The 15,696-nt window shown below is 38.8% G+C and overlaps 1 protein-coding gene across 2 annotated transcripts in view; it reads left to right on the plus strand.

The window, feature by feature from the left end:
• The window catches only part of NPSR1 (neuropeptide S receptor 1), a 239,043-nt gene that overhangs the window by 195,270 nt on the left and 28,077 nt on the right, over positions 1–15,696 (plus strand). For both annotated transcript variants that reach the window (XM_056118230.1, XM_056118232.1), the window contains one exon: positions 9,602–9,678. In XM_056118230.1, coding sequence (XP_055974205.1) covers positions 9,602–9,678 — 77 coding nt within the window. The remainder of the gene's footprint in view (positions 1–9,601; positions 9,679–15,696) is intronic.

Genomic DNA, 15,696 nt, shown 5'->3' on the forward strand with positions numbered 1-15,696 from the left:
TTTGAGGAATGCCCATATTGTTTTCCAAAAAGTCTCGGCCAGTTAGCATTTCCACCAAAAATAAATGACAGTCCATTTCTCCCTGTGCAAGCACTGCTTACTTCTTACTCTTTTTGATGGTTGTCAGTCTCTGTGGTGTAAGGTGATATCTCATTGTTGTTTTAATCTGCATCTCCCTGCTGATTAGCAATGTAAAGCTTTTTTTTCACATGATTTTGGCCATTTATATTTTTTCTTTGAGGAAGTTTCTGTTCATTTCTTCTTATTTTTTGATGAAGTTGAAAGGTTTTTTTAAATTAAGTTCTCCAGTGTCTTATATATCTTGGGTATTAACCCCATAAGGTATTGGGTAAGTAATTTTTCCCACTAATCTTCTTAGTTTAATGTAGTCCATTAGTTTATCTTTGTTTCCACTTGCTTGGTCAGTAGTGTTTAATCTTTAAAGATGCCTTTCGCTTTGATGTCATAGAAGATTCTGCCTGTTTTCCTCCATGTACCTTATGGATTTAGCTTTGATATTGAGGTCTTTAATCCATTTTGATCTGACTTTTGTGCCTGGAATTAGAGGTCTGAGTCGTTTGTTACTTTAGTGGTTTTAGGGCTAGTGACAAAATAACTTCTTCAAATCCCACCTTGGCTTATTATATCCTACAGACTCATAGTCAGCCTCCCTCCTGCTCCATCAGTTTCTTGCCTGCTTCAAAACCATGCAAATGGCATATACATATAGTACATCATGGTACATAGACATATAGCTGTTGTTTGTGCTTGCATTTTTACTATTAGAAAAATTATTTTTTCATTTTATTGTGTTTCTAAATTGCATTCATATTCTTTTACCCATTTTCCACCATTTTATTTTTCTTTCCTCTATCTTTATTTTTTATACAATAAACTTTTCTTGTTTTAGTACATTGAGGATACATATCAACTTTGGTTTTTTCCTTTTTGTTTTAAATATAGTCTTTATTTTGTCTCCAATATATAACAAAATTTAGAAATGGAGAGAATGTATACATGATTAAAATTAAAGAAACAGTGAGTCAAATGACAACTACAAAAGTTAGAATATCAAAGCACTTTGCAAAGCAATGTTAATACATGTGAATATTTTCATAAAGTACTGTGACTTTTTCTAATATATAGATATTTTATATACTAGTAGATTCACGTTATACTCATACTTTTCTTTTTCTGTTCAAATATTTTCTAAACTGTATCTATTTTTTCAGTAATATAACATTGTTTTGTCATTCTGTTTGCTGCACCATGCCACCACCGCTATTTACCCAGTCAACCCACTTTTGTCCCTGCACACAGATCACAGTTCTATTGACCGTTTCTCAGGTACATTGTCCAGTATCTTCCTTTGTTTGTGGATACTCTGAAAATGAGTGTAGTCCTCTAATATTTATCATTTTATTTATGAATCATTTCATTTAGCATGATTTCCTCCATTACCAAATTGCAACAAATTTCATAATCTCATCTTTTTTCTTTTCCTCATATTTTTCTCTATGCTTATGAATTTTATACCATTCTTGGAAGCACATTAAAAATTTCGCTATATATGGTTTGATTTGTCAATTGTCAAAATGCTATTTATTGTTGACGCTAGATATGAGTTAGAAATCTAAGTTAAATTTGTTTTCTTAATGCGGCGTTCAAAATTCTTAATTTGACTCCCACATAACTTTAACCAAATTATGTTTTCTCTTGATATGGAGTAGTAATTCTATAATATGTGTTATTTATATTAAAAGTATTCTTCTAAGTTTTGGGATTTTCTTCACTTTAGTTTTGTTTCTTCTGCTATCTTTCCTTAGAAAGGGTCTTTATAGAATAAGCTTTTACTTGTATGTTGCAAATATTTCTCCTTTGCCAGTTGTAATATTTGTGTCAATAGTGATGGACTTAAGAAAAGGAGATAACTCAACAACAATATTTGTATTTTATCTGCCACAATTACTACATCATTTTAGTAATTGTAGCTTTATATACATTTAATATCTTATAAGAAACGATTGCTCAGTTTGTTCACAGATTTCCTGGCTCCCTAGGGTAAATTGTGAGGAACTCACTCTCCTTGCAGTCTGCTCCAGTCAAAAACAAGCCATTTGTCCTTTCTGAGTCTCCCATGTCTTTTGCCTCTGGGCCTCTCTGTGCATTATTCCTTATGCCTGCACCATGCCCAAATTTACTCTGCTTGCTTCTGTCAAACTGGTGTACATTCTTTGTATCTCAGTCAAATACCACCAGCTCCATAGGAAGAAATCCCTGCCAATCCCAGAAGAAATATAAATTTAGATGTTTACCACAAATCTTAAACTGAGTTTTTCCATGTTACCTTTAAGAGATCATGGTGGTTTAATTGTCCATTGTTTGAATTTATCTTTTGAATACAGAGAGCATTGACTCAGAATTTCTGAACTCTAAATGCAATTACAACAGTAGATGGGTAAATATTGAGTTGAATAAAAAATGCAAAACTGATTGTAAACTCCAGCAATTCATCATGTCATCAATTTTTATAGCAGACCCTTTACAAACAGATATGAAAGGAAAGAAGAGAAACATGGAGAAAGAGAGAGAGGAAGTAAGAAGCTATATTGTTTCTACAAACTCATGAAAGCTGTATATGAATATAGATTTAGCTTCTCTGGCATCAAATAAATCAGGCTCACAGGACTTGAAACCATGGTGACTGACAATAAAGGCAATACACTGTTTTCTGGGTCAATACAACTGCTGTTTCAAAATTTACTTGACATAACTATTTAACTATTGCTGGGAGGTTTTTTAGCCCTGGTATAATTGCTTTACTTTTTGTGTGGTTATTTCCTCTCTATCTAATTGATTTTCCTTCCTCTTTTTATTTCTATTTCTGCAAGATACTGTTAAAAGCATAAATGGCAAAAGCTTGACAATGGCAAAAGAGAACATGAAATAGCATGTTTGTCAGGGAGCACAGATCTTGTGATAAATGAAAAAAATTCACTTATTTTGACTTGGAAATAGTTATCATATTGCGGAAAATCCAGTGCTGAATTTCTTACAGTCCTGTGAAGCATAAGGTCGTGGTGAATGAATAGGCCCCAGACATCTAGTATTACTCTCCAAGATCAAGGTGGAAGAGTCATCACAATCAGTAAAGAAGTATCTTATATATTTTTACACGAGATAACAAGAGTTAGGATATTATAAAAACTGCCCTTATTAGTTTTCTGGGCTCTGGAATTATGATGGAATTTCTACTCATTCAAATACATTCCTGGCAACAGTACTTCTCAGACTGTGAACCATTCAAGAATGGTCACACAATCCAATCATAATAAATGATATTAAAGAGGAGATTTCCAAAGGGCTTCCGGCAAAATTTTTCTCACTCTTAGAAAACAGATCTAGAATAAGATAGAATTTCTCCTCTTCCTCCAGAAAGTACTATCTCTGTACTGGTGCCTAGAACTTTTACAGTCTGACTTGCAAGTTATCTATCCTTGAGAAGGAAGAGAAAAGATTGAAAGGAACTCAGGTTTTTCAAATTCAGCCTTGACTCCTTAAAATTGCAATTATGGGAGATAACAATTGTTCTAATTGCTTGGTGCCTTTGAAATGGATTATTTTTCTGTAATTTGCTTCCAGAAACATCCTAATTATATCCATTTGGCCATAGCTGCTGGTTCCAGGCATTAGTGAGTTCATATGAAGTACCAAAGGCTGCAGATTCTGAAACCTTTAGGAAACCTAAAAATTAGTGTCAAGCGAGTTTCCTTATAACCACACATAGGAGAAAGAAAAAAGAGTTTCTGTAGTGTGGAAAACTAGCCCTCTGTAACCCTAATCTCCACACTTGGTAGAATACATAAAGATATGACCTCTAAGTAGGTCTCCAGAGAACTACTCAACATCATTCTCAGGCCCCAAATGTCTAGTGGACTTGAAGTCTGTTGGCAGATAGGGAGCCTTAGGCCCCATCTGGCTCTCAAAGTCTGTGTGTCCTATATCAAGATGGATGCCACCAAATCCCCAGTTCTCTGTTTAGGTTTGCAGGCATATACAGGAGGCACTTTTGAACTTTTGATCTTAATAGAAAACTCTCCATTGTGTCTTATAGTCATAGAAAACATTTTTTATGTGGCTGCATCTCAAAAAAAACCAGATCTAAGACTCATGAGTTGGTCTCAAGTAGCTTTTTGAGACAGTCCTGCTGGATTTTCCCACTCTCTAACCACTATGCTTGGTTGTTGCTGTTAACTTTTAGTCCCTCCACTCTGTTTTCACCTCAATTGTTCTCTTTGCTCCCTTCACAGGGGTGATGAAGAAAATGGATCTGTGTTTGGATAATCTTCCATAAAATCCAAAACCAATCCAGCCGATTAGAGGGAAGGGACATTTCTTTTCTCAATCTGGGTGACTCTTCTTGATGATATTTTTGATAAGCCTAAAGAAAAGCTAAACTTATTGAGACAATTGAGACAGACCAAAGGCATGGAATAAATTGAATACAAGAAACGTTATTCCTCTGCTCTATTTCTAAGGATTCACTATTTATAGCTCTATTTGATCTTTAAGAAATTACTTCTCTGACAAAGGAGTGTAACTAACATTGTAATGGCATGGAAACCTCAAGAGGAGCTAATGATTACTGGGTTCATGGGGGGAGTTTAGAAGATTTCAGGAAAGTGATGCATAGAGGCTTTGTTAAAAATTCATTTCAAGTAAAGCACAAAGTGGATGCTGAGATATGGAAGTTGTTGGAGCTTTTACACACTCCAAGTCAGCCTTCTATGTGTACAGAGTCAAGGTAAGTTTGGACTTGGCGTTATTGATTGTGTCTGTGGACAAGAGAGGGAAATGTGTGTTGGAAGATAGTTGGATGGAGGAAAGCAGAGCAATGATGCTAAAGGTAAGGAAGCAGAGATATTTGTGAGGTTTGGAAAGCTCTGTTTCAAGACCAGATTGTGAATAAGTGGAAGCTATGGAGGGTTTTAGGACAGGAATAGTTGTGTGGCCTGCAGCAACAGTTATGCTGTCAGCATGAACATTTAAGGTGAAAAAAAATGGAGGTACTAAAAGTTTACAGCAACAACCAGGCACAGAATTATTAGGGTTAACTCACACCAGCAGTTCACAAATCTAACTGGAGCAACTCAGAGAGGGTAGGTATGGCTCCTAGGTAAGAATGCCACATTTGCAGAAATTTTCACACTTCACTGTTTCCATTGGGGAAAGTAAAAAAAAATCACTTCATTCTGGAGGTGGATGGTGAGATTATACAAACAATGGTGAGATTGTACAACAATTATACAGTAAAAGTCACTGAGATGCACAGTGAAAATGACCGTAATGATAAATTTTGTTACATATGCTTGCTGCTTTCCCACAATAAAATAAACCATGAATACATTTCTTAAAAGAGAGATTGTTGGGGGTATGGTGCCTCCAGCGGGTCAGTTTGTGCCTGTGAGGCAAGTACATCAGCAGCCTGATGGCGCCTTCAGACTTCCAGATACCCCAAAACTACTGCTGTGCCTTTGGCCAGACCCCAAAAACTTGGGGCAAAGTTTACCAAGAAAGTAAACAGCCAATAGTTATGTACGTGGGAAACACACCCACAAACCACCTCAGGCTCAGCTATATAATTGGAGGCATGGCCTCTCTGGTTCCTGATTGAACTGCTTAATGGCCATGATCCCAGAGACTCAGAAACAAATCTCGAAACCTAGCAGCTTTTGGCAGAAATGTGTCCTGTTCCTGCAGTAGGTTACCGGTGCTGGGCCAACCCAGGTGGAAAGAGGTTTCGTGCCTTGGCCTGTTCCCCCTGGCGGCCCAGTGGCTGCCATCCTTCAGAGGACACTGGACAGTCAGGCTTTGGGCCCACAGTGATGAGACACTCAGGGTCTCACGGGATGGAGATGGAGCTGGTCCTGTCCTTCCCACCCCAACGAGACCCCAAGTCATCGCCTACGAACTGCCTCTCTGGCTCCTGATCAAGCTGCTTAACGGCCATGATCCCAGAGACTCAGAAACAAATCTTGAAACCCAGTGGCTTTTGGCAGAAATGCATCCGGACCCCACAGTACGTTACCGTCGATGGGCTACCCCAGGGAGGAAAGGGTGTTATCACTCTGCCTGCTCCCCCTTGGCGGCTCGGTGGCCATCATCCTCCAGAGGCCATTGGACAGTCAGGCTTGGGCCTGCAGTGACGAAACTTGTTGGGCCTCACGGGATGGGGGTGGAGGCGGGCCTGTCCTCCCCACCCCAACGAGACCCCAAGTCATCGCCCACAAACAGCCTCTCTGGCTCCTGATCAAGCTATTTAACAGCCTTGATCCCAGAGGCTCAGAAACAAATCTTGAAACCCAGTGGCTTTTGGCAGAAATGCTCCCGGACCCCGCAGTAGGTTACTGTCACCTGGCCACCCCAAGGGGGAAAGGGTGTTGTCCCTCCGCCTGCCCCCCCTCCGGCGACAAAATGGCCATCATCCTCCAGAGGCCATTGGACAGTCTGTTCTGGGCCCTCAGTGATGAAACTTGTTGGGCCTCACGGGGTGGGGGTGGAGCCGGGCCTGTCCTCTCCACCCCAACCAGACCCTAAGTCATCACCCACGAATGGCCTCTCTGGCTCCTGATCAAGCTGCTCAATGGCCATGATTCCAGAAACTCAGGAGCAAATCTCAAAACCCAGTGGCTTTTTGCAGAAATCCCTCCAGATTTAAGTGTTAAAATTTTGGAATTTCAAAATCACATGGCCCTACTGCAGCCACACGACATCATATGTTATTCATAACCAGCAATAGAACACAAATTGTCTGCTGTTGCCTTTTCAGCAGATCTGAGTGTTGGGGTAAAATCTCAAATAATAATGGTGGGTCTGGTGTCAAAATATTGAATGTGATAAAAGTAGAGAGAGTGTAATGTGGAAATCCTCTACCCCACAGGTAGGGGGAGGGTGTGAGATGGGGGGTATACTGGGGTTTTTGGTGGTGGAGAATGGACACTGGTGAAGGCACAAGTGTTTCATTATATGACCAAGACTTAGACCCGAAAGCTTTGTAACTGCTCTCATGGTGATACAATAAATAAAATTATAAAAAATGAAAAAAAGTAAGGTGGAGTTCATGCACAATTCAATCAGCCTAATCGGTGGCCGAATAAATAGCAGTACTCCTACATAAACAAAAAAAGAGAGATTGTGTAAGATACAGATGGCATGACTTTAAAGAGACAGGGCATGGGGCTTGTTGATGAATTCAGTGGAAGAAAGAAGACAAAGATGACTCAGAAGCTTCTCAGATGCATGACTAGTATATTCTGAAAAGTGGTCCAGATTGGGCAGTGATGAAAGGTACTCTCTTATTAGTATTGTTGCCTAGTAGGAAAATTGCCTGATCTCTTCTGACAAGATGTGGTGAGGGCACCTTGGTCCTAAACATCTAACACATAAAACTTTTCTTAATTATTCATGATGCGTATGATTAAGGGTAAACAACAACATTTGAACTATTGATCAACTAAGCCCTTAGGTTATGATTATAATATACAACTAATGCTTCATGGTACTGTAGCATTTCTTGGTAGTTTCCTGGTTTCAAAAAACATTCAACTTAAGATAAAGACTAAACTAATAATCTTCTAATTTTTTTCACTAACATAGGTTTAGATATTTTACAACAGTCCCTATGCTGGTACAAGAAGAGTGAGGAGGCTCAAAACAGGACATGAACTCCCATGAAACACAGAGCAGTTTACTGAACAATAATATGGAAAGCAACAAGTAGCAGAGGGTTTGACAGCCACGAGTGAAGTTATATTCTAAGATATCATCACATGACATTAGTGCTGTATCAGCTACTGAAAACTAGGACTCTGAGTTTTTCAAACCTCTTGTTTCTCAAGAGGAAAAATTGTGCAGTTTTAAAATAAAACAGTGTTTTTCCTTAAGTATTCAGACTTAATGTATTTAAAAATGTCAAGTTTTATTAAAGAAGAGTTTAAGTGTTTATATTTATCCAAGTTACATAAAATACAAAATTTCATGATGCTTTTGAATCATTAACACATTGTCTTCGACTTAGACACAGATTTTCTCATGCAAGACTGAATATGATATTACATGAAAAATGTATGGGGGGAGAAAATTACATTTTTGAGTACACTCTAACGTACTCAAATACCGCTACTATAAATATTGTCATCTTTGATTCCTAAAACATTTTAGGAGTTTTGTATTATTAAGTCCATTTCACAGTTGTGCAAGAGTGTTGTAGTACATTTGGGTTCTATAAGTAAATATCAGAGCAGGTGGCTAATGAACAACAGAAAGTTATTTCTCATAGCTCTGAAAGGTGAAACTTTGAGATCACGATGTCATCAAGACTGTGAAAGAGCTTTTTTTCCCAATTACAGCTTTCTTTCTGCATTCCCACATGGAGCTAAGAGCTGGGGAGTTCTTTGGGGACTTTTCCTATCAAGACACTGATTCGGTTTGTGAGGTCTCTACTCTTTGGACCTAAGTTTTGGACCTAACTTTTTCAGTTTTTCTTTCTTTTTCTTCTTTTTTTCTTTCTTTCTTTTTTTTTTTTTTGAGGAGGGGGCTTGTTTTGGGACCACACCTGGCAGTAAGCACAGTGCTTACTTCTGACTCTGTGCTCAGGGAAATATATGAGATGCCAGGAATCAAATCTGGGGCATTCACATGTAAGGCAAACATCCTCCCTGCTATACTATTGCTCTCACCCCTTAGAACCTAAGTTATTCCCAAAGTGTCATCTCCTAAATCTATCACATGGGAATTTTCAACCTGAATCCATCAATGTATGAGTTATCTATAGGCAGGCACAGATTATTACAAACCTGGTGACTAACATGACCTACATTAATTCTCTCATATTCTGAGTCAGTAATTTGGATATTAATTAACCAGAATCTTTGTAAACAGTCACTGAGATTCCTGGAGTGCCAGGGTCTTCAGAATCTCAAGTCAGTAAAGTTCTTCCAGCTTTGTATGTGTCCTTGGCAGAATCCATACCCTAAGACTGTAGAACCTACCACAATTTTCTTATTCAAAACCAGCAACAGAGACATTGCAAGATGGGTGCTAGACTCTTAGGTAACAGGGGACATCCCATCACTTTTAAGCCAGCACATTAATTAGAAGCAAGGCTCCTAGCCCTATCAGAGGAAGAGGGTCACACAAAGGCATGAACACTGAAGTGTAATATATGGAGTCATGGGGTCATATTTAAGTTTATATAAAGCCGATGTCAAGCAACCAGTAAGTGGTAGAACTTATTTCAAATTTAAATCTTCCTAAGCCCAAGCCCTGTGTTTGAATGTTCATCTCAGCAATACCTATAGTGATCTGAGTTATCTTAGAAAAGAGGTTGCCTTTAGCAGATTCTAGCTACCTCATATGAAAAACAAAATCAAATAAAAATGTAGCTAACATCTGATGTGATTCTATCAGCTACAGCACAGAGACAGCTGTGGTTGAGAACCTCCTTCCACACTGGAAACTCAGAGGTGTGGGTAGGGTCTCTCCAGCCCTCACAGTTGGAACCTACTAGTCATTTTAATATTACCTCTGGTTGTCTCCACAGTGTCATCTATGCCATTGTGATCCGAACTATTTGGATTAAAAATAAAACTCTTGAGACAGTGATTTCTAACTGCTCAGGTAAGTGTCTTCTCTGCATTGTTTTGGTTCTCAGAGACTTTCTCTAGTGAATGTAAGTTTGGTTTCTCTGGATACTATAAAAGAGAATTGCTTTATAAGGGTCTGGCCCATTTATCAAACCCAACAAAAGTTGTACATGACAGGCTTTTTGTTCTCTACTTGGCCATCCTGAGCAATGCATAAAGGGAGGGGAGTTTGGAACTGGAGACACTGTGCCAAGCAGAATAGCTCAGAGAAGCTATTGAACCAGAATCCACATTTCTATCAAATTTGAATATACAGGGGGGCTGGAGTGATAGTTAGCAGGTAGGGCATTTAACTTGCATACAGCCAATCCTGGTTAGATTCCCAGCATCCCATATGGTCCCCCAAGCACTTCCAGAAGTAACTCGTGAGTGTAGAGCCAGGAGTAACCCCTGAGCATCTGAAAATCACCAGATTTTTGTGACCCAAAAAGCCAAAAAAAATTGGATATACAGAAGACACTTAGGTACCAAGCCAGTCTATCGAAGCCTTGCTTCTCCATTGTCCCAACTCACACTAGACTAAGTCTAAGCCTGCAGTTACAATCCTTTCCCATCCCATTTCAATGAACTTGAGTTAACAGTACCTCCTATCAGTCCCAGAACTTCCCAGGCAAATGTTGCTAAATCTGGAGAGAACGTAGTCAACCAAGGGACAGAAAGAGAGGAGATTAGTTCCTTGGCTGGAGCGATAGCACAGTGGGTAGGGCATTTGCCTTGCATGTGGATGACCTGGGTTTGATTTCTCTATCCCTCTTGAAAAGCCCAACAAACTACGGAGAGTATCCCACCGCACGGCAAAACCTGGAAAGCTACCCATGACGTGTTTGATGTGCCAAAAACAGTAACAACAAGTCTCACAATGGAGATGTTATTGGTTCCCACTCGAGCAAATTGATAAACAATGGGAGGACAGTGCTACCGTGCTTTTTTAATGAATCACCATGAGATAGTTACAAAATTTTCATGCTTGAGTTTCATTCATACATTGATTGAACACCCATCCCTCCACCAGTGTACATTCTCCACCACTAATGTTCCCAGTATTCTCCCCCCACCCTTTCCAATCCTCCCCCTGCCTCAATGACAGACAATTTCCCCCTATTATCTCTCTACCTTTGGTAATTATGGTTTGCAAAATCGATACTGAGAGGCTATCACGTTTGGTCCTTTATCTACTTTCAGCACACAGCTCGTGAACAATTTCTCCAACCATCATTGACTTAGTGATCCTTTCTCTATTACAGCTGTCTTCTCCCCCAACCCATGAGATAAGACTACAACTATGGAGCAATATTCCTGGCCCCTGAGTTTACTGTCCTTGGGTGTCAGTCTCATATTATGTTACTTTATATTCCACAAATGAATGCAGTCACTCTATGTCTGTCGGTCTCTTTCTGACTCATTTCACTTAGTATGATCTGTCTCTCTCTTTCTAACTCATTTAACTTAGCATGATACTCTCCATGACAATCCACTTATAAGAAAACTTCATGACTTCATCTTTCCTAACAGCTGCATAGTATTCCATTCTGTAGATATGCCATAGTTTCTTTAACCAGTTGTCTGTTCTTGGGCCCTAGGGTTGTTTCCTGATTCTACCTATTGTGAACAATGCTGCAATGAATATGCAGGTGCAGATGTCATTTCTACTGTGGTTTTTTGCATTCCAAAATTTCTACTGTGGTTTTTTGTATATTCCCAGATGTGTTATGGTGAGGTCATATGGAAGCTCAATTTCTAGTTTTTGAAGGAATTCTCATATTGTTTTCCAAAAAGGCTGGACCAGTCGACATTCCCACCAACAGTGAAAGTGTCCCTTTCTCCCCATATCCATGGCAACACTGATTGTTTTTGTATTTTTTAATGTGTGCCAGTCTCTTTGGTATGAGATGGTATCTCATTTTGTTTTGATCTGCATCTCCCTGATGATCAGTGATGTGGAGCATTTTTTTCATATGCCTTTTGGCCATTTGTACTTCCTTTTTGAAGAAGCTTCTGTTCATTTTTTCTCCCCATTTTTGATGGCATTGGAGGGTTTTTTTCTTGTATACTACTACTAGTGTCTTGTATATCCTGGATATTAACCCCTTATAATATGGATTTTGGGTAAATATTCTTTCCTGTTCCATAGACGCTATGTATTTTGGTCACTCTTTCTTTTGAAGTGCAGAAGCTTCTTAGTTTAATGTAGTCCCATTTGTTTCGGTTTGTTTACACTTGCTTAGTCAGTGATGTTTCATTGATCTTTTGGACTGTTTTGGGGTTTCCATCTCGTTAATTTCTGCTCTGAGTTTTATTATTTCCTTCCTCCTGCCAGGGTTGGGCTGCTTTTGTTGTTTATTCTCCAACTCTTAAACTGTGAGGTTAGGTTACTTATGTAGGCTTGCTCTTCCTTCCTGAGGAATGCTTGTAGAGCTGTAAACTTTCCTCTTAACACAGCTTTTCTGTGTCCCATAAGTTCTGTAACTTGTGTCTTCATTTTCATTTGTTTCCAAGAATCTTTTGATTTCCTCTTTGATTTCCTTTCTAGGCCACTCATTGTTCAATGGTGAGCTGTTTAATTTCCAAGCATTTGATTTGATTTTATAATTTTTGTGTGACTCTTCTTTTCAGCACAACATGTTCTGAGAGTATTATTGACACAATCGCTATCTTAATTTTATGGAGATATGTTTTGTGACCCAGCATGTGGTCTACCTTGGAGAATATCCTATGCACTCTTGAGAAGAATGTGTGTTTAGCTTTTTGAGGATGAAGTGTCCTGAATATATCTACTAAGCCCCTTTTTTCCATTTTTTGCCTCTGATAAAGTGTGTCCTTGATAAACTTCACTCTGATTGATCTATTGAGAGGTGATAAAGCAGTGTTGAAATCTCCCACTGGTATTATGTTGCTATTGATGTCTTTCTTCAAGTCTATGAGTAGTTGTTTTAAGTATTTTGTTGGTCCCTCTTTAGGTGCATATACATTTAGGAGTGTGAATACTTCCTGATATACAGATACCTTGATCATTAATAAATGACCCTAGCTGTCTCTTGTGACCTCTTTAGTCTGAAATCAATGTGATCCAATACCAATATGGCCACCCCAGCTTTCTGAGGGAGTTGTTTGCCTATAGAATTGTTTTCCAGCCTTTGACTTTGAATATGTGTTTACTCTGACTGTTCAGATGTGTTTCTGCAGGCAGAAAAATGTAAGGTTTAATTCTCTGATCCATCTTGCCACTCTGTATCTTTTAATTGGTGCATTTAGGCCATTGATATTGAGAGAGATTATTATTATAGGGTTTTGTCTCATCTTTCTGCCACCAAAGTTTGTTGTATTTGAGGGGCTTGTCATCTTAAAGTAGTCCTTTTAGTTCTTTCCTGCAGTCATGATTTTGAGTCTATGAAGTACCTGAGTTATTGTTTGTCTATGTGCTTCTCCAATCATAATGGCTTCATCATGTGGAGAATTCATGTGGTGTATTTGAGGGGCTTGTCTTGTCTTAAAATAGCCAGTTTAGTTGTTCTTGTAATGATGGTTTTGAGTCTATCAAGTTCTTGACTTTTTGTTTGTCTACATAAATGTGTGTTGTTCCTTCTGATACGAATGAAAGTCTAGTTGAGTAAAGTATTTTTGGTGAAGTATTTATTTCATTGAGTTTCTTCACTATATCCCACCACTGTCTTTGGGTCCTGAGGGTTTCATCAGATAAGTTGGCTGTAAATCTTAAGGATGCTTCTTTATGGGAAATTTTTTTTATCTTGCTACTTTGAGAATTTTGTCTCTGTCTATGGTTTTCTTTATTCTGATCAGGATGTGTCTTGGAGTATTTTTATTTGTATTTCTTCTAGCTGGTACCCTTCAGGCCTCCTGAATCTGGTCACATGTGCTCTTCAGTTCTGGAAACATTTTAGCAATGATGTCTTTTTTTTGTTTGTTTTGCTTTTGTTTTTGGGGTCACACCAGCGTTGCACAGGGGTTACTACTGGCTCATGCACTCAGGAATTACTCCTGGCAGTGTTTGAGGGACCACATGGGATGCTAGGAATCAAACCCAGGTTGGCCGCATGCAAGGCAAACAACCTACCTGCTGTGCTATTGCTCCAGCCCCCAGCAATGATGTCTTTGGTGGTTTTTTCTTTGTCAGGATTTTCTTCCTGTCCCTCTGGGACTTCAATAATTCTTATGTTATTCCTCTTGGCTTTATCCCAATTTTTTATTGGCATCTGTTGGTTAATTTTGAGGCTCTTTTCCGTTTTCTGCTGTTGTCTGGAGAACAGCACGTCTCTGCACTTCATCTTGAAGCTCACTGATTCTATCTTCAGCAGCTGTCACTCTGCTGCTGAGGCCTTCCACTGAGTTTTTCAATTCACCTACCCAGTTTTTCAGATCAGTTATTTCTGTTTGTAATTTTGTTTGCATTTTCCACATTTTTGCTCTCAAATCCTCTTGTATTTTATTTGCCTGCTCCATTGTTTCTTTTAGCTCCCTATGCATCCTCAGTAGACCCCTTCTATATGCCTTGTCAAAGAGATTGTTCAGAGCTTCATTATTGGTTGGGTCTTCTGGGCTAGTTTCTTCACTAAGCTTGGTGGGCTTCTGTGTTGCTATGCCGTTGTAACCTGTTGATTTAGACTTCCACACTCACTATTACTGTTGTGGTCTTGGTGCAATATTAATTGAGGTGGGGCTAATGAGTTATTGGCCTAATATGTTTTTGGTTATTGGACTGCCCTAGTGAAAGTTCCACCTAAGATGCTAATTTATGGTTCTTATGGAATATGGAGGGGGAGAATAACTCACAGCCACCTTAGCAGCTGCAGCTCCAGATGCAACCCCCCACCAGGCCTGTACCTGAATATATTAATTATTAGGAGGATATTACGCAAGTCCTTGAAAGTTGGCTTGGAGTGGCCTGACTGAGTCCCCATACCTTGGAGATCTTGGGCTCCTTATTTTTAAGAAAAAATTGAAGCACCATGATTTATAATACTTATAGTGATAGGATTTTATGCATAAAACATTCTAACACCACACAACCAATAGAGTTCCCTCCTCTATATCCTCCACAGCACCACTGTGAAGCTCAATTTGGTATACAAGCTCTTATATTCTGTTGCTTTGGCCATGTGTTGTTCTTTTACTATGTTTCTTTATATCCCCCATATAAGAAAGGGCATTCTTCATCCTTCTAATTCACTTCACTCAGAAAAATACTGTGACGTTCAATCCACATAACACCAAGTTGCATGATTTAATTTCTTTTTATAGTAGAGTAGGATTACACACTTTTTTTATCCAGTCATAAGTGCTTGGCACGTATTTTTTTCAGATTTTGACTAATTGTAAAATGTGCTCCAATGAACTTAGGAGCATGCATGTCTTATCAAAATAGTGTTTTGGGACCCTTGGAGTAGATTCCAAGAAGTGGAATTGTTCAAATGTACAAAAACTCAGTTGTACTTTTTGGAGAAGGATTATATATTTTTCTGATGGGGCTTATCCAGTCTACACTCTCACCAGCAGGAGTCTAGGTCCCCTTTCTCCACATCTATGCCAATACTAGTCATTGCTTTGTGATGTGTGACAGTCTCACTGGTGTGACATTATAAGTTATTGTTTTGATTTGCATTTCCCTGAAGATCAATGATAGAGAGCATTTCTTTTCGTATAATTATTGATTACCTATATGGTTTTCCATTTATTATGTGACATGTTCCACTGAAGAAGACTGTATACACACTCCCCCAGATGAACTTACACAAAGCAATTTAAGTTGCATTCCTCCTTCTATTTCTACCCAAATAGATACATTCATAAAACCCAGTCTTCCACACACAATAAAACATATTACCACACCCAGTCTCATATTTGCACACTCAAAATACACATACGTGCTCACAATCAGGCACTCACAAAGGAGAGCAAGATTTAATGCAGAACTCTGGAGTCAGAAGACCTGGTTTCTGTTCCAGATGTGCCATTGAAATCTAAGTTGACACAGTTC

This window comes from Sorex fumeus, unplaced genomic scaffold (genome assembly GCF_029834395.1).
Source record: "Sorex fumeus unplaced genomic scaffold, SorFum_2.1 ptg000037l, whole genome shotgun sequence".
NCBI classification, from domain to species: domain Eukaryota; kingdom Metazoa; phylum Chordata; class Mammalia; order Eulipotyphla; family Soricidae; genus Sorex; species Sorex fumeus.